The sequence below is a fragment of the Mobula birostris genome, chromosome 14 (genome assembly GCF_030028105.1).
Source record: "Mobula birostris isolate sMobBir1 chromosome 14, sMobBir1.hap1, whole genome shotgun sequence".
In the NCBI taxonomy this organism is placed as follows: Eukaryota; Metazoa; Chordata; class Chondrichthyes; order Myliobatiformes; family Myliobatidae; genus Mobula; species Mobula birostris.
In genome coordinates, this window is record NC_092383.1 from 5,223,796 (window position 1) to 5,242,824 (window position 19,029).

Consider the following 19,029-nt stretch of genomic DNA (forward strand, 5'->3'; position numbering starts at 1 on the left):
TAGCTGGACTCCACTATGACTTTTGCCCATTTCCCCTCCCTCCACTGCCCCGTCCCGTCCCGTCCCCTTTGGAAAGATGGCATCTCAATACTAGGGGAGCTGCCACCGGAGCCTAAACCTTCAGCGTCGTGTGTTGGTGTGAACTATCTCTGTTGCAATACAACTCTAAGGTTGATCTTTGATTCTGATCAGAATAATTAACCTTTCCTTCTGGAAGTTTTGCTCTTCTCTAGCAGGGCACCACTGCGAGTTTCTGTCTGCATTAATGGCCCACTGCAAGTTTCTCACGGTTTTCCTGTTCTCTCTCTCCCTCCCTCCCTCCTCTCACCTCCATCGCTCTTATGGCTTTGCCTTTACCGTGATTTTCTTTCCCAATTTTTTTTTCTCCTTCAACTTTCATTCCATCACATGTCACATTGGTTTCTCCGCAGCAGCAGCAGCTCCAGGCTCAGCACCTCTCCCACACTCACGCTCCCGTCCAAATGCCTCCCCACCCCTCCGGACTTCAGCCTCCTGGAATCCCCCCCGTCACCGGGAGCACCTCCGGACTCCTGGCTCTCTCCAGCGCCCTGGCAGCCAGGCTCAGCTGTCGGTGAAGGACGAGAAGAATCACCACGAACTGGACCATCGAGGTGAGGAGCCCCTTGGGCTAAAGGGCGAGGGGTGTGTGTGTGCAGTCCAGCTGACGAGGGCAAGAGACTTGGTGTCGGGCGGGTAGCGATTACAGGGCCGGCATTCGAAGCCCATTTCCCGCCATTGCCTGTGAGGATAAACCCAAGAGATCTTGCAGATGGTGCTGGAGGAACTCAGCAGGTCAGGCAGCCATCTACGGAGAGGAATAACGAGCCAGCGTCCTGATGAAGGATCTTGCCCAAAGCATTCCTCTCCGTAGATGCAGCCAGACCTGCTGCTCTGTAAGGAGTTTGTGCGTTCTCCCCGTGACTAGGTGAGTTTCCTCCGGGTGCTCTGGTTTCCTCCCACAGTCCACAAGACGTACACATTGGGGTTAGTGAGTTGTGTTGGCACTGGAAGCACGGTGTCACTTGTGGACTGCCCCCAGGCAGTCCTTCAAATGACACATTTCATTGTGCGTTTTGATGAACACGTGACAGAGCTGATTGTTAATCTTTAAAGTGTGGAGCCCTGGCGTCTAACTAAGCTTGCTGGCTGTTGGCAATCACCGTGGCTGCTGTGGGGGGAGCAACAGAGACAAGACAGTTGAACTTGAACTAGAGGAGGTTTTGGTTTGCTGGTTTTTCTGGAGGAGCCGGGGCAGTGGGAATAAATTGGCTTTTGTTTCCGAGTTTTATTTAATTTATTGAGACAGGTCCTTCTGGCTCGTTGAGTTGTGCCGCTCGGCAACCCCTGATTTAACCCCAGCCTGATCACAGGACAACTTATAATGACCAATTGACCTACCAACCAGCATGTCTTTGGACTGTGGGAGGAAACCCAGACAGTCACGGGGAGAACGTCCAAACTCCTTACAAGCAGCAGCGGGAATTGAATCTGGATCGCTGCTACTAAAAGTGTTGTTCTAACCTTGTCGCCCCACGGTATGGGTTTATTATTGGCAGATATACAGTAAAAAGTCTGTCTTGTGTACTGTTCATACAGGTCAGATCATTACACAGTGCATTGAGGTAAAGTAAGGTGAACTACTAACAATGCAGAGTACCGTGTAAAAGCTGCTGAAAAAGTTGCATTGTAGGCCAATTGTGAAGCGCAAGATCGTAACGAGGTAGATTGTGAGGCCAGAGTCCATCTTATTGAATAGGAGGTCTGTTCAAGGGTCTGACAACAGTGGGTAGAAGCCGGTGGTGTGCACGAATCAATTGCACATTACAGGAGGATGAGGAGTCAGGACTAGTTAACCTTCAACTAGATTGTGGGCTGCCATAAACAGAAGAGATTCTCCAGTTACAGAGCAACACCACACACAATGCTGGAGGATTCCACCCCCCCCCCCCCCTTTTTCCATTCCCATTCTGACTCCACTCTTGCCCTTTCCCTTCTCCTCTCCTGCCCATCACTTCCCTCTGGAGCCCCTCCTCCTTCCCTTTCTCCCATGGTCCACTCTCTCCCATCAGATTCCTTCTTCAGCCCCTTTTCACCTCCCCTCCCCCATCCACCTACCTTCCCCCTCACCTGGTCTCACCTGTCACCTGCCAGCTTGTCTTCCCTCCCCTCCGCCACCTTCTTATTCTGTCTTCTTCCCTCTTCCTTTCCAGCCCTGATAAAGTGCAAGATAGACGTAACGAGATAGATGTTGACTATTTATTCCTCTCCGTAGACGCTGCCTGGCTAGCTGAGTTCCTCCAGCATTTTGTGTGTTATTGTGGGTTTCCACAGCCATGACGTTTTTAGGAATTATAAATTACTCTGGAAAATACTTTGAGAATGAAAACATAGGAAAGAAAGCGCATTCAGTTCATGTTCATTTTAAGAAATAGAGGTTGTAGAAGGGTGCAAGACGATTCTCCCCGCCCCATGAATAATCATCTAATGGGATAACAGCCTTCATTATCTGATTGGCTGAGAGGATGCCAGTTCATTTGAAAGATGAACCAATGGCAGGATTGACAGGTCATGTGGTGCAGACTGTGAACATTGATTGGAATCGGCAACTTTAACCCCGTCACAGAAGTTGCCTGAAACAGCTTATTTTCCTTGACAATTCTAACCTGTGAATTTTTTCCCCCTCTTCTCTCCCGCCGATGTCTGACTGCTACGCTGCAACTCCTGCCTTGTTGAATTTGATCTCGTAGAGAGGGACTCCGGTGTGGTAAGTGTCAGAATCACTTTCAGTCCTGTCATCGTTGGCACGGTCTTCACTGTTCCCAGAACTCCCTTTCCTGGGTCTCCTTCCACCTATAAAGCCTTGTCACCAGAAAAATACCACACATACTTATCAAATGCTTTACATTCTAACTCTGTAGAATTTATTCACTATATCTCAAAGGTCCAGGATCCAACTGCATGTCTACTTCGTAGCTGTTCCATGAATGTCATGGGACAAAATCTCAGAATTGGGTTTATTATCACAAACGTATGTCATGATCGTTGTTTTGCAGCAGCTGTTACAATGCGAGACATAAAATGTTACTCTAAGTTGCAGTAAGAATGTATTTTACAAAGGGCAAAATAGTGTTCAGAAATCTGATGGTGAAGGAGAAGAAGCTATTCCTAAATTATTGTGATTTTGGATGGAATTGGGGTACTTTTTGGGATTGTTGAAGCTTTCTAAATAGCATAAGAGTGTTGTGGTGGTTGAGATTGACATAGACCGAGTCCTATACAACTTCCACATTTCCCTTCCTCCACAACTTTTGGGTGGTTTTACCAGAACGAGTCATACATTGCTGAGTGCCTTTATGAATTGCTACAGATGCTCTTTCATGGAAATAGCGCCCTGCCCGTGGAGACCAAACGGGCAGGCTTGTATGTAGCACCAAAAACCGTGGCTCGTTGGACTCTATTGCCTTTGTCTGGATCTCTACATTTTACCGTGGACCTGTCTGGGCTAAGGATAACGCAGGGACCTTTAATTGAGTGAAAAGGCAAAGGACAGGGGGAACGAATGAGCTTACGTTCAGGAGGTCAGGCCACTATTGTAGGGAGCAGTAGATGGAGTTATCTCTTTTGGTCAGACCTGTCTGCAATATGAGCCACCTAATGGAGACCTTGAGCTGACCCTTCCCACGTGGTTACTCGGAGAGCAGTAATGCGCTGCCTGGTATGGTGGTAGAGGCAAATACATTAGAGGCTTTTAAGAGACATTTGGGATAGGCACATGGATGTAGGGAGAATGGAGGGATATGGACGTTATGTTCGTAGGAGGGGATCTGTGTTTGGGTGTTTTGACTTGCTGGTTCGGCACAACATTGTGGGCCGAATGGCCTGATTCTGTGCTGTACTCTTCTGTGTTCTATCTCCCATTCACCTCACATCACCCCTGTTTACAGAGCAGCTGCCCAAAACACTTTCAGTGCTAAGTTAGTACTATCATCGTATACACAAGGCCACGTATGCACGGCCACCAATAAAAAACTTACTTACGGCAGCATCATATCAGATAAGCAGATTTCACAAGGAAAACATAAGTTAAACATAAATGATACACAACGTTTACAAAAAAACACGAATAGAACCAGAAAAAAGGCCTGTTTCATTGCATTATCAGAGTAGTCCTAGTGTGGCTAAAACTAGTGGATTAGGGTGGTGCTGGTTGAAGGGGAGTAGCTGTTGTTGAACCTAGTGGAGTGGGACTTCAGGCTTCTGTACCTCCTGCCCGATGGGAGCTGTGAGAAGACGGCGTGGCCCATGTGGTGGGGATCTTTGGATGTTGCCTTTCGAAGCCTCCTTTTGATACTACCGATGGTGGGGAGGGATGTGCCTGTGAGTTATTGAGCAGAATCCATTGCTTTGGAGAAGGTTTGGTGCAGTTTCCTCGAGAGCTTTTCTTCTGGATTGAAACCATAAGACCCAAGAACAGAATTAGGCCATTCAGCCCATTGAGTCTTCTCCACCATTCAGTCATGGCTGATTTATTACCCCTCTCAAACCCATTCTCCTGTTTTCTCCCTGTAACCTTTGGCATCCTCATCAATAACCTAGCAACCTCCACTTTAAGTATACCCAAGGACTTGGCCTCCACAGCCATCTGTGGCGATGAATTCCACAGATTTCACCACCTACTGGCTAAAGAAATTTCTCCTCATCTCTTTTCTAAAAAGGACGTCCTTCTATTCTGAGGCTGTCCCCTCTGCTTGTAGGTTCTCCCACTGTATGAAACATCATCTCCACGTCAACTCTATGTCGGCCTTTGAAGCTTCTGTTTAAGAACGAGTGTAAGCCAATGAATGAGATTTCCAGTGTTTAAACGTGTGGAGGAGCCAGGAATCAAATGAAATGGCTCTGGCTTTCCTATGTCAACTTTTGGTGCTTTTACACTCTCCTTCCCTCCTCACTGCCTTGACTCCCAATTATCTCACCCCTTTGTGCCTCTAAGGCTGCCTTATTGGAAGTTACAGACATGGAGATAAGTTCTTCCTTCATTCCCTCAGAGGAAAATACCCCCCCCCCCCCCAACCCATCCACCCACTGACAGCACCGGCCAAAGATTTGCTTATTCCTTGTCTTCAGCCTAACCCATGAATACAAGCGGCGAATTATACTCGTCTGCTCATTTGCTGGCTGCCTGGGCCATTTATTAGAGAGGTTTAAAGCATTCAGCTGGCTCGTACAGGCCTGTGCGAGTTTGTGTTTCGAGTGACTGAGTTCTGTGAATGCATGCAGTCAAGGTCTGAAGGAGTGAAAATCCCCCCTGTGATTAAGAAGCCATTTTATCCTTGATCAGACATTGCTATTATCCAGAGGCAGTTCACACTGTGCTTTTGGCCCACATTATTTCTGTGTGATGTGGACATTTAACTCCTGGGGAGATATTTTCTTTCGATGATTGTTGATGCTTTTTTCCCCCTTGGCCTGACTGCCTCACCAACACTTCACATTTACATTTCATCTTTGTATATAAAAAGGTGTATTTTTTTATGTACAAAACACCGTGCTATACCCAGCAATGTTAATAACCTGGGTCAAAGGTTTCAGTTTAATATCAGAGAATGTATACAGTGTACAACCTGAAATCCTTGCTCTTCACAGACGATCCATGAAACAGAGGAAAAAAACCCCGAAGAATGAATGACAGAAAAGGTTAGAAACCTAAAGCCTCCTCTCCCCCCCCCCCCCCCCAATGCACAAACCCTGCAAAAGCATCGACCTCCTCCTCCTCCCCTCCCACTTGCTTCAGCAACAGCATCAAACCCCTCTCCCCATCACACACCATGCAAGCAATAGCAAAGGCCTCAGAGACCATGATCAAGAGTTAAAGTTATCATCTCAGACAATCAATCTCTCCCCTCTCTTTCTCCCTCTCTTTCTCCCTCTCTTTTCTCCCTCTCTTCTCCCTCTCTTCTCCTCTCTTTCTCCCTCTCTTTCTCCTCTCTTCTCCTCTCTTTCTCCCTCTCTTTCTCTCTCTCTTTCTCTCTCTCTTTCTCTCTCTCTCTTTCTCTCTCTCTCTTTCTCTCTCTCTCTCTCTCTCTCTTTCTCTCTCTCTCTTTCTCTCTCTCTCTCTTCTCTCTCTCTTTCTCTCTCTTTCTCTCTCTTTCTCTCTTTCTCTCTCTGTCTCTCTGTCTCTCTGTCTCTCTGTCTCTCTGTCTCTCTGTCTCTCTCTGTCTCTCTGTCTCTCTGTCTCTCTGTCTCTCTGTCTCTCTGTCTCTCTCTTCTCTCTTCTCTCTTTCCTCCGCTCTCTTCTCCTTCCCCCTCCCCTCCCCCTCCCCTCCCCCCCCCTCCCCCCCTCCCCTCCCCCTCCCCTCTCCCCCCCTCCGTCTCGAGATATTGCTCCTGCGGAGGGGTGACCACCAGCTTGCTGCTTCGATGATGCAATCTGTAGTATTGTTTATTCCAGTTCCCCTGACTTCAAGGAAATGTAGAATCTTGCTCACCATCGAGAGAGAGAGAGAGATAGATAGCTCGAGTGCAGAGGCCTCAGTCCTGATCTCGGATGCTGTCTGTGTGGAGTTTGCAAGCTCTCCTTGTGACCACGTCTTTCTCGTGGTTCTGGTTTTCTTTGCAAACCCCAAAGATGTGCACCGTTGAGCCTTAGGGTCTTCAGAGTCTTATGGCACTACAGCTCAGAAACAGGCACTTTGGCCCATCTAGTCCATGCTGAACTGTCATTCTGCTTAGTCCCCATTGACCTGCACGTGGACCACAGCCCTCCATACCCCTCCCCTCTGTGTACTTATCCAAACTTCTTAAGAATGTTACAGTCAAGCCTGAATTCACCACTTCCGCTGGCATTTCATTCCACATTCACTCTGCCCTCTGAGTGAAGCTGTTCCCCCTCCTAAATGGTCGGTCAATTGGCTGCTCTAAATTTCCCCTAGTGGTAGAATCTGCTAAGAGTTAATGGGAATGTGGGAAGAATCATAATAGGTTTGATGTGTGTGGACGGTTGTCATGGGTTACCAGGCTGAAGGAGACGTCTGTGCCATGTAACCCTGAAACTTGACATCTGGCCAATTGGATTTGGCTCAGCAGCTCGGGCAAAGGGTTGGGTTTTGATGCAGGAAAGTATCGAGGGGAAGCGGTGTCACTGGGGGGCTTCAGGTCTTGGGGTGTGGCTGTCAATGTAAATTGGGGATGACAGGCCAGAACTGGACAACTGCAAGAGAACAATGCCGGCCCTTCGGCCCACAATGTTGTGCTGAACTTTTTCACCTATTCCAAGACCAGTCGAACCCCTCCCTCCCACATGATCCTCTATTTTCTTTCCATCCACAGGATTAAGCTGTGTAGTCAGTTACAGATCCAGTGCAGGGGCTGTCGTAGAGGTGATTGAAGGATGCGAGTTTCTCCAGTACTTTGTGTGTGTGCGTGTGTGTGTGTGTGTTGCTCCAGATATCCAGAACCTGTCGAACCTCTCGTGTCTCAGTATGTGCCGTTTCTGGGTTATTATGAGGTTCCAGTCTGTCCAAATAGGGAGAGGAAGTGCGACGCCCCTGCCTGTTGCAGTCTGCTTGTGACTTCAGATGTATGATCGTCCTTGCCCCTGAGATGGTCCACCAAGCCCGTGTTCACTTAGGGACTTGGAATGAAGATTGTTCTTCAGTGGTGCCCACGTTTCACCTGCTGCTGCGGTGTGAGTGATTTAGGAAGTGGGTGGATTGGCGGGGAGGGCCTGTACACCGGACTGTTGCGTGGAGCACATGGTCTCCCATTGGGAGTGGAGCAAGGTGGACTGTTGACGACTCAAGGCCTTTCATCTGGGCCACTTATTAAGACTGAGGGGAGGTAGCCGGGATAAAACGGTGGAAGGCAGATGATGGGTGGATCCAGGGGAGGGGTGATAACGGTAAGAGGGAGGGAGGGTGGGAAGAGCCTTGTTTTTACTTCCTGTGTTGTTTCGCTGAACATTGCAGATGTGCTATGTTGGCACCAGAGTGTGTGGTGACACTTGGAGGCTGGCCCCCAGTACTTCATTAGGTCGTGTTGGTTGTTAACTCGATGGGCCAAATGGCCTAATTCTGCTCTTATATCTTGTGGTTTTAACACAAAAGATGCTTTTCACTGTACACGTGATAACTTTGAGGATCATTATCTTTTCATAGTGGAGAGGCTTGTGAGTTTCTGAGATACCAAGAGTGATGCCGTCTTGGAGTTTAGTCACCTGACACTTAGCTCGTGGAGGGGGGCCTCTCTAGGTCAAGGCTGAGGTTCTCGACAGGTCCTCAACAGTGGGGCTGGCAGAAGATGATGACACATCAAACTGGCAGTGAAGGAGGCTGCCACAGTGAAGGGTCCCCAGTCACCTTGCGTTCTGTGCCACTGGACCCTGACCCCGAGCTATCGAGGACCGTGTGGTGGCTACCCGTACATCAGCCTCCCCGCATTAATCAAAGTCCCGCACAGGCGTTCTCCCTTAAGGGAACCCATCCCATCATGTGGATCCCAGATAGGTTTCTACAGCCACCTGAGATCCCTCCAATAGCCAACCACTTCGGAGAACATTGCACGCAACATGGAGGTGGTGGGTGGACGTGGACGTGACAAAGGGCCAGTGATAATGGAGGTTCCCTCTAGTTACTGAAGTGGAGTACCGAATGAATCAGTGGAATGGAACAGCTACCAGATCTGCAGCCATTTTAACCCTCTGTGAGGAAAGGGTCTGCGGATCTGTCTGCTGTTTCACCTTAGAGCAGTGTCCAGATTTAAGACCGTAAAACATAGCAGCAGAATTAGGCCATTTGGCCCATCAAGTCTGCTCTGTGATGAATTATCATGGCTTATCTATTATCCTTCTCAACCCCATTCAAAGGTTTCAAAGGTACATTTAATGTCAGACAATATACAATATACATGCTGAGATTGTCTTACCTTCTCCCTGTAACCTTTGACTTCCCGACTAATCAAGAACCTATCAACTGCTTTAAATATATCCAATGACTTGGCCTCCACAGCCATCTGTGGCAAGAAATTCCTCCTTATCTCTGTTCCAAAGGGATGTCCTTCTATTCTGAGGCTGTGCCCTCTGGTCCTCGACTCTCCATTCCTCTCTACATCTTCTCTAGCTAGGCCTTTCAGTATTCGATAGGTAAACATCTTGAGGTATCCTTCTTTTCTCACTTGCTTATGGGAATTGGAAACTGCTTTCTGGAAAGAAGTCGTTAATGTATACGCTTTCGGCCTCTTATCTTTCCTTTTCTCCCTCCCTCGTTCTCCTTCCCTCCCTCTTTCTCTGGTACAAAGGTTGTGTCAGCGTGAGAGGATTTTGGCTATTGTCTGCTTGGGGCTGGGGGCAGTGCCTTTGTGTGGATTTTCTGAGGGACATTGGCGGGAGGTTCGCATTCTAGTCAGCTGTGTCCTGGCTTCATATTGATTTCCTCATGTCACTGTGGACAAAGCCCCAAGCTGCAGATCATTGCGAGGGGACACGGGGAAGGGAGGGGGGGAGGCTCTAGGAAGGGCAGAACGAAACAAGCAACCCTTCAGAACAGCGACTGCACACTACTTGAAAGCAAAGTCTGTTTTAGTCGCAAGGCTGCTCAGAAAGCAAGATTCTTTTCAGGGAGTTTTTAAAAGAGAGTTTAAGGGAAAACCTTGGTAAAAGGCCACGCACGGTTTCATTCATTCATAAAAATCGGGAAAAAAAAAGTCTTGAAGAGTCCATCAGTAATGTTTAGTGAGTTGGCCGTGTGCCCGGGGGGAGGCTGAATGATCGATTCCCCTCGACGCTTGACATAACACTCTGGTATTCTCAGCTTCACTGACTGGGAAGAAAGGTTCCATTTGGCTCAGTTGGCACTAAAAAGAGAGGACAGCCCCCATCAGAGCCCTTCCACGCCAGGTTTAAATTGTCCAGAAGAACACCACTATTATTTCTGCTTGGTACATCAGGATGTGACTTTCTGGGGTCTGCAGGCGAAGACGATTTTTTTCCCACCCACTCCAACCCCTCTATCTCTCTCACACTCTCCCCTTACCTCCTTATCCCCCTCACATTTATATCACTCTCACTCCACCCCTTTACCCCTCTCGCTGCTGCTGAACTTTACCCCTGTTGCTCTCCCCCTCACTTTCACTCCCTCCATCTTTACCTCCCTTGCTCCATACATTATCTCCCCCTCGCTTCCCATCTATATCTTCTGCTCCTCCTCCCCTACTTTAACCTCACTTGTTCCCCCCTCACACCCACGCCACTTTCTCTCACTCCTCCCCTTTACCTCCCTTGCCCCCCACATCTATATCTTTTGTTCCCCTCCCCCCTCCCCCCTCCCGTCTCTCTCCCCCTCTCACTCCCCCCTCCCGTCTCTCTCTCTCTCACTCCCCCCCTCTACCTCCCTTACTCCCACCCCTTTAACTCCCTCACACTACTGCCAAATTCTTTGCACGCTTTTCCGCCTTCAGCAGTGGTTCTTGTTGAGAGAATCTTTCATCAGCTCCCCTCCAAGCCTCTGATTCCGTGCCTGTGGCAGTCTGGGAAGGAACAGGCTTGTGTTCCCTGTAAAGCACTGACAGATTTGCACGCTGTTGGCCTGTGTTCAGCCCCAGGCTGGAGTCTCCTCCTTTGTGGAGTTGCCGGAGCTGCTTTCAGGGGAGGCATGAATGGAGGCCGTGTCATGTTGCTCTCTGTATCTCCTCCCCTATCCCACCTTCGCCCTCTCCCCTCTGGTTTTAATTGAAGAGTTTAGCTCTGAAGGGCCGTCGCATCTTCACATCTTGGCCTGACTCTTGGTTAAGAGCTGAATTGCTTTGAGAAGGGCTCTTGTGTTGGCCGTGGTTAGCAGTTTGATGCTTTTTTTTCCATCGCTGGCCATTTACAACGGGGGGAGCGGGGGTGGAGCAGTACTAAGTGGAAAGTCTTTCTCATTTCAGCAAGGGTATATTGTACTTGGGGTTCACTGCTGTCCAATTCACCACCTTCTGTCGACTTTCTCAGGAGCTTATTTAAATACACAAATTGGCCACTAAGTGTATCTTCGTGGTCTTCGCTGCTGTAGCCCAGAACAAGTTTCGGCGTGTTATGCATTCAGAAATGCTCTTCTGCACTCCACTGTTGTAACGTGTGGTTATTTGAGTTACTGTCGCCTTTCTGTCAGCATGAGTCAGTCTGACCATTCTCCTCTGACCTCTCTCATTAACAAGGTGTTTTTGCTCACACCCACAGAACTGTTTTTTGTTTCTCACACCATGCTCTGTAAAGTCGGGAGACTGGTGCGTGAAAATCCCAGGAAATCAGCAGTTTCTGAGATACTCAAACCACCCCGTCTGGCACCAATGATCATTCCACGGTCAAAGTCACTTAGATTATGTTTCTTCCCCATTCTGATATTTGGTCTGAGAAACAACTGGACCTCTTGACCACGTCTGCATGCTTTTATGCATTTGTGTTACTTCCACGTGATTGGCTGATTGGATATTTGCCTTAACAAGCAGGTGTACAGGCGTCTCTAACAAGTGGCCACTGGGTGTATATTTACACGTGTTGGGGTCTTACTGTGGTGTGTTAGAGCGAGCTGCAACATCATTCAACAAGTATAAAAAATTGCATTAAAAATGAAGTAAGAATTTGAAGGACAGACGTGGAATAAAATGTGTATAAAGCAGAAATCTCAGCATGCATTTACAGTGTAAACAGCATTATAAAAAAATAGTTATAAAAAAAGTGTTTACACAGCTGTGGTGGGGGTAATAGACGGGGGTGGGGACTAACTTGAATGATTGATCAGATTAACCACCAGGGGAATAACCTTTTAAGATGGTGTGAAGTTTTTTGTTTTAATAGCCCTAAGGTGCTTTCCAGAAGGGAGGTTTTGGAAAAGGCCGTTTGGAGGGTGGGTAGTGTCTGCAATGATTGTTCCTGTCTGCGTCTTTGTCCTGGACACACACAAGTCCTGCAGTGATGGTAGACTGCAGCCAGTGATCTTCTCTGCTGACCTGACAGTTCACTGTAATTTTTGTATATTGTGTAAAGATGCTCTCTCTGATGGCAGTGTAGAATACCAACCTCATACCAACATGACCTGCAGTTCATGGCTTCTTGTGCACTTGTTTCTCCCCTGCACCTCACCTCTGGTTGACAGATTCCAGTGGGACTTGGAATCGGAGTTGGCGTAACCAGAGCTCGGGGCTGAACCATAGGTAAATTGCCGGGCGACCCAGTACTGTAGCGGCTAGCATAATGCTGTTCCAGCGCCAGCAAACCAGGTTCATATCCCGCCATCGTCTATAATTCCACGATCACAGTCACTTAGATCACGTTTCTGTCCCATTCTGATATTTGGTCTGAAGCATAACTGAAACTCTTGACCATAAGACCTTAAGGTAAAAAAAAAGGCATCCGTTAGTCTTGCGAGACCATGGATCTGCGCCTGGAAAGTCTTCACTCTCCAGGGCGCAGGCCTGGGAAAGGTTGTATGGAAGACCAGCAGTTGCCCATGCTGCAAGTCTCCTCTCTCCACAACACCAATGTTGTCCAAGGGAAGGGCATTAGGACCCATACAGCTTGGCACCAGTGTCGTCGCAGAGCACTGTGTGATTAAGTGCCTTGCTCAAGGGCACAACACGTTGCCTCGGCTGGGGCTTGAACTCATGACCTTCAGGTCGCTAGTCCAATGCCTTAACCACTTGGCCATGTGCCCACAAGACCTTAAGGTATAGGAGCAGAATTAGGCCATTTGGCCCATCGAGTCTGCTCCTCCATTTTATCACAGCTGATCCATTTTCCCTCTCAGCCCCAATCTCCTGTTTTCTCCCCGTATCCCTTCATACCATGACCAATCAAGAATCTATCAACCACTGCCTTAAATATACATAAAGACTTGGCCTCCATGGCTGCCTGAAAGGAATTCCAGTTTCACCATTCTCTGGCTAAAGACCAAATTTGCATGTTTTTATGTTCTCTCCATGACCATGTGGGTTTCCTCCAGGTACTCTGGTTTCCTCCCACCCTCAAACATGTATGGGTCACATGGGTGTAATTGGGCTGTGTGGGTTCGTTGGGCCAGAAGGGCCTGTCACTGTGTTGTGTCTCTAAATAATAAATAAATTGGCTTATTATCGTGATGTGTATCGACGTACAGTGAAAAGCAAGGTTCTGTACGCTGTCCGTACAGGTAATTTCTGTATGGTCTGTTGTGTTGAGGTCGTACAAGGGAAAACAATAACAAAATGCAGAATAAAGTTTCTTAGTAACTGTCACAAAATGCTGGAGGAACTCAGCAGGTCAGGCAGCATCCATGGAGGGGAATAAACAGTCAATATTTCGGGCTGAGACCCTTCATCGGGGCTGGAAAGGAAGGGGAATGAAACCAGAATAAGGTGGGGGGGGGGGGGGAGTACAACCTGGCAGGTGATAGGTGAGACCAGGTGAGGGGGAAGGTCGGGGAGGGGGACAAAATTCAAGCTGGAAGAGGTAAAGAACTGGCTTGTCTTCCTTCCCCTTCTCCTCTCTTCCATCCCCTTCCTTTGCAGTCCTGATGAAGGGTCTGGACCCGAAATGTCGACTGTTTATTCTTCTCCACAGAAGCTGCCTGACCTGCTGAGTTCCTCCAAAAGGTTGCGTGCGTTGCTGTGAGTTTCCAGCTTCTGCAGAATACCTTGGGGTTTATAAAGTGTCACTTAGGGTGCCTGGAGCCATGAAGCAGCTGACTGTACCATGAGCACCTTCCTCACCTGGCCCTCTCTTTCCTCGCAGAATAACTCGGTCTCGCCTTCGGACAGCCTACGGCCAAATGAAAGAAACAACAGGAGTTCCTCGGACTACCTGGATGCGAAGAAGCGAAAGGTTGAAGAGAAGGACTCAATGAACAGATATGTAAGCCCTGCTCCCTTGTATCGCTTTGGCTCATTGTGTCCTGGAAGGAAGACTAGCTGATGTAACGTGCTATGAACTAATTAAAAAGCCGACTTGAAATCCTTCAGCCACCGGTCGTGCCCTTGGTGGGTAACGGCCTCTCGGCTGGGTGGGTTGGCAGTTGAGGGTCCAGAGTTCTGAGCCCTCTAGTCGATTGAACCCAATATTCCAGATGGGCGCTCTCACTCCAAACCTCGGAGTGCCAAGCTGTCAGAAGTGTAACTTTGCAGGTTACAGGGTGGCGTGCTAGTGTAGTGGTTAGCGCAATTGCCGTACAGCGCAATCAGCGATCACCAATCAGAGTTCGATTCCCGCCCTGTGTGTGTAAGAAGTTTGTACGTTCCTCCCCATGGGCTCCAGGTGCTCCTGTTTCCTCCCACATTCCCAAAATATATGGATTAGGGTAAATTGTGGTCGCACTATGTTGTCACCAGGAGTACAGTGACCCTAATCCCGCCCCCCCCCACCCCCCGGTTTCACTGTGTCCGTCTTTAAACCTCAGTGGGTCACTGTTTTGGGACAGTGCACGCGAGTCGGCTAATATATTGCCAACAGTACAGCGGTGAACAGTCTGGCCACCAGCTCCTTCCTGCAGTGATACATTATGCCCTTGGCCCCGTCACGAGACAGTTTGCGCTGTTGGATAAGATGTCCATTGGTTGAAAAGGCCTCTGACTACTCCTCTCCTTTCTAGGACAGTGATGGCGATAAGAGTGATGATTTGGTTGTCGATGTTTCCAACGAGGTGAGATGGGGTACTTTGCCATTTCTCCCAGAGTCCTGGGTTTTAATTTCTGTGGGGGCGAGGGGTTGGCCAGCTGTTGGCATTCAGACCCACCTTGTGAAGGAGGTTTCGGTTGAGATCAGTGACTGATCCCAGTCTTTGCTGACCTCAGCTCTCTGGAGCCTAACTTTCCCATCCATCCCAAATCACTACCACCTTCCCCAGCCCCGAGACCTACTCCGGATGTGCAAAAGGCTCCCACAATTCAGGAACGAGGCTGCCAGGCAAGTGCTGTGTTGGGGGGGGTGGGGGTCTGTCATTGTCAGAGGGGATTTTGTTAACTCAGAGCCACGGATTAAATCCAAAGGGTCGCGTAGTCGTGTCGCAGTTAGCATAACACCATTACAGCGCCAGGTTCAATCCCTATCGCTGTCTGTAAGGAGTTTGTATGTTCTCCTCGTGACTGCGTGGGTTTCCCATCAGTGTTCCGGTTTCCTCCCACAGTCCAGAGACATACCATTTGGTCATTTGTTAATTGCTCATTGTAAATGGGGTGCAGTTGCTGGGTGGTCATTGTAAATGGGGGGGGGGGTTGCTGGGTGGTCGTAGTAAATGGGGGGGGTTTGTTGGGTGATTGTAAATGGGGGGGTTGCTGGGTGGTCATTGTAAATGGGGGGGGTGGGGTTGCTGGGTGGTCATTGTAAATGGGGGGGGGGGGTTTGCTGGATGGTGCAGTTTGAAGGGCCGCAGAATCTACTCCATGTTGAATTTCAATAAATTTTTAAAAAATCATGAGGGTCACTAGTGGCAAACTTTAAAACTTAGCTATGCCAGCCAGAGCCCACACTCCATCAGTGAAAAAAAAATAAAATTCCTGTTTTCTGATCCATTGGGGAAACTAGAGCGATTTTATCAGCAATTCACAATTTGCAACCCTGCAAATCTTAATTTTCTGTTTGCCCCTCCCTTCCTCGTCCACGAGTTTACCCACTGTCCTTGACACATGACCAACAATGGCCGGGTTCCCCGGGTACTGAGGGTAGTGAGTTGCACCCCCCTGTGTTTGTAAACCCGGTCGCCTGTACCTTGCTTACCACCCTGCAGGGGAGAGATGGAAGTGGTGGTCATCACTGTAACTTCTATAGTCCTGAGCGGACCAGCTGGTGAGGTGTGAGGAGGGCTCGTGGACTGATGATGCACGTGAACCCCCCACCCACCCACCCACTCTCTCTGGGGTGGGGTCTGTCAGTGTCTGCCATGGGAAGTGGGGTTGGGGGATGTTCGTGGGAAGGAAAATGGTTCATAGCCATCTGCGACGGGCCACCAGCTGGTTTGAACCTGCTCTGGTCCTGGAGGCCCGTTGTGAATGGGGACAAGGGCGAGTTTCTGTGTTGTTGAATGCTGGCCAGGGGCCACAATCAACCAGAAAAGGGGGCATGCGGAGGCCTGTGCTTTACCTCCCTCTGCCACCACGTTTTGACTCTTGGTTTTCAAACATCCAGGATCCAGCCACGCCTCGGGTCAGCCCTGTCCACTCTCCCCGTGAGAATGGCCTGGACAAGGCCCGTGGCATGAAGAAGGACGCGCCCAACAGTCCCGCCTCTGTAGCTTCATCCAGCAGCACGCCGTCGTCGAAGACAAAGGAGATGGGCCACGTGAGTAACGATCTGCTTCAGGGGAACCATGGACGATTAAGGGGAACATGAGGGGGAAACCTCTTCATCCAGAGGAGGGTGAAAGTGTGGAACGAGCTGCCAGCACAAATGGTGCATGCGAGCTCGATTTCAACGTTTAAGAGAAGTTTGGATAGGTACATGGATGGTAGGGGGCCCCAGTGCAGGTCAATGGGAGTTTGAACGGTTCAGCAGAGACTAGATGGGCTGAAGGGCCTGTTCCTGTGCTGTACTTTCTATGACTCCATGATCTGTTTCTCCCCTTAAGCCCATCACCTTTACGGTAGTGTAGCGGGCAGCGCGAGGCTAATACAGCTTCGAGGTGGTCTGCAGTCCACCGTTCAATGCCGGCATCCTCTGTACGCCCTTCCTGTAGCATCCATGGGTTTTCTCCGGGTGCTCTGGTTTCCTCCCGCAGTCCAAAGATGTACAGGGTAGGTTAATTGGTCATTGTGGATTAATCAGGTGTGCTGGGGTGGGGGTGGGGGGGGGGGTTGTGCTGGGACAGCGTGGCTCGGAAGGTCCTACTCTGCACTGTATCGCAAAATAAAATTTTTTAAAAATTCTGCAGCATACCAAAGTTCCCTGTCCTGGGCCAGTCTTTCAGGTTGTCCCGAGGCGTAGCCCTTCGTCAGAGGTCCTCTCCCAGGGAGGAGGCGTTTGGAGCTTCTGTTGGCCTTTCTGTAGCCCTCGGTTTTTAAGGGACGGCTCTTCTAGTCCCACGCCCAAGCTTTATCCTTTCACACCTGGGCTTCGGAGCCTCCCTGGGGGAGTTGCCCTGCTCCTCTACCTACCCCGAACACCAAAGGGTAACGTGGAATGAACAGTTGGAAAGGCGAGTGGAGGCTTCACCGCAAAGAGGAACGAGCGTCAGTGTTGCTGCAGCTGTGGTCCACACCTGGAGCTGTGTGAAGAATTAGGCTTGTTAAGAAGGGTTTGCTTGCATTAGAAGCAGCTCAGAGAAGCTTTGCTAAGTAGATCCCAGGAAGAAAGGAACTATTGTCGAGGGTGAGGTCAGCAAAATTGGGTGTTAATCTCTGTAGTTTAAATGAGTAACAGGTGATAATTATGAGCCTTGTTTTTACTGATCTATATTCTGAAAATCATTTTGCAGCAGAGGCACAATTTAAGGCATTAAATTGCTCTAAATTGAAAAATAAATAAGTATATTGCAACAGCAGGCTAGGCAGCATTTATGGAGAGGAATAAACAGTGGACGTTTCTGGACGAGACCCTTCGTCAGTACTGGAAAGTGTTTACTATTTTCAAAGTGGAGAGAAAACACACAAAAACTGAGGTGCAAACTTGGGAATCCTTGTGCGGGATTCCCTAAAGGTTAATTTGCAGGTTGAGTGTGGTGAGGAAGCCAAATGCAATGTTAGCGTTCATTTCAAGAGGATTAGAATTTAAAGGCAAGGATGTCATGTTGAGACTTTCTGAAAGCACTGGCGAGGCCTCACGGAGTATTGTGAGCAGTTTTGGGCCCCTTATCTTAGAAAGGATGTGCTGAAACTGGATAGGGTTCAAAGGAGGTTCATGAAAATAATTTTAGGATTGTTATATGTTTGATGGCTCTGGGCTTGTATTCACTGGGATTTAGGAGAATGAATGGTAACCTCATTGAAACCTATCGAATGGTGAAAAGCCTTGATAGATTGGTTGTGGAGGGGATGTTTCCTATGGTGGGAGAGTCTAAGACCAGAGGACACAGCTTCTGAATAGAGGGGTGTCCTTTTAGAACAGAGACGAGGAGGAAGTTCTTTAGCCAGAGAGTGATGAATATGTGGATTTCGTTTTCACAGGCAGGCAGCTGTGGAGGCCAAGTCTTATATGTATATGTAAGGCAGAGGTTGATAGATACCTGATTGGTCGGGGCATGAAGGGATACGGGGAAAAGGCTGGAGATTGGGGCCGAGAGGAAAATTGGATCAGCCATGATGAAATGGCAGAGCAGACTCGATGGGCCAAATGGCCTAATTCTGCTCCTATTATCTTAGAGTCTTATGGAAAGGTCTGTGTGTTTCACTGAATATTTGGGTTCTTCCATGCCTCCCTCATTCCTCCGTTGTTTTGCAGAACGACAAGTCGTCAACCCCCGGCCTGAAATCCAATACGCCAACCCCACGCAACGAGGCTCCTACTCCGGGCACCAGCTCCACCCCAGGCCTGCGAACGATCACGGGAAAGCCCCCCGGCATCGACTCGTTAGGTAACCGCGCTGCACCTTTCTGTTCACCTGCAGAAGCCCCAGCCAGCGACCGGGAACCATATTCAATGTGGGAGTGTTTATTAACACTGACAGTTATTGTGAAGTTTGTTTTGCAACAGCAGTACAGTGCAGTACATACAACAATTATTTTACTTACAGTAAAGATTATATAGCAAAACTAAGTAAGCAGAGAGAGAGCAGAATAGTGAGGTAGTGTTCATGGACCGTTCAGAAATCTGACAGCAGGGGAGAAGAAGCTGTTCCTAAAACATTGAGTGTGTGTCTTCAGGCTCCTGTGCCTCGTCTCTGATGGTAGCAATGAAGAGAGGGCGTGTCCAGGGTGATGGGAGACCTTAATGATGAATGCCGCCTATTTGAGGCATTGCTTATTGAAGATTAGATTAAGAGATTATGCAGTCCTCTTTTATTGTCATTTAGTAATGCATGCATTAAGAAATTATACAATATTCCTCCGGTGTGATATCACAAAAACACAGGACAGACA

General features: G+C 48.8%; 1 protein-coding gene across 1 annotated transcript in view; it reads left to right on the forward strand.

Annotated features, from left to right (window-relative positions):
* LOC140209666 (transducin-like enhancer protein 3) overlaps nucleotides 1-19,029 on the forward strand; it is an 87,004-nt gene that overhangs the window by 41,436 nt on the left and 26,539 nt on the right. The window contains 7 exon segments of the mRNA XM_072278023.1: nucleotides 432-572; nucleotides 575-632; nucleotides 2,769-2,785; nucleotides 13,760-13,879; nucleotides 14,613-14,663; nucleotides 16,145-16,297; nucleotides 18,392-18,524. Coding sequence (XP_072134124.1) covers nucleotides 432-572; nucleotides 575-632; nucleotides 2,769-2,785; nucleotides 13,760-13,879; nucleotides 14,613-14,663; nucleotides 16,145-16,297; nucleotides 18,392-18,524 — 673 coding nt within the window.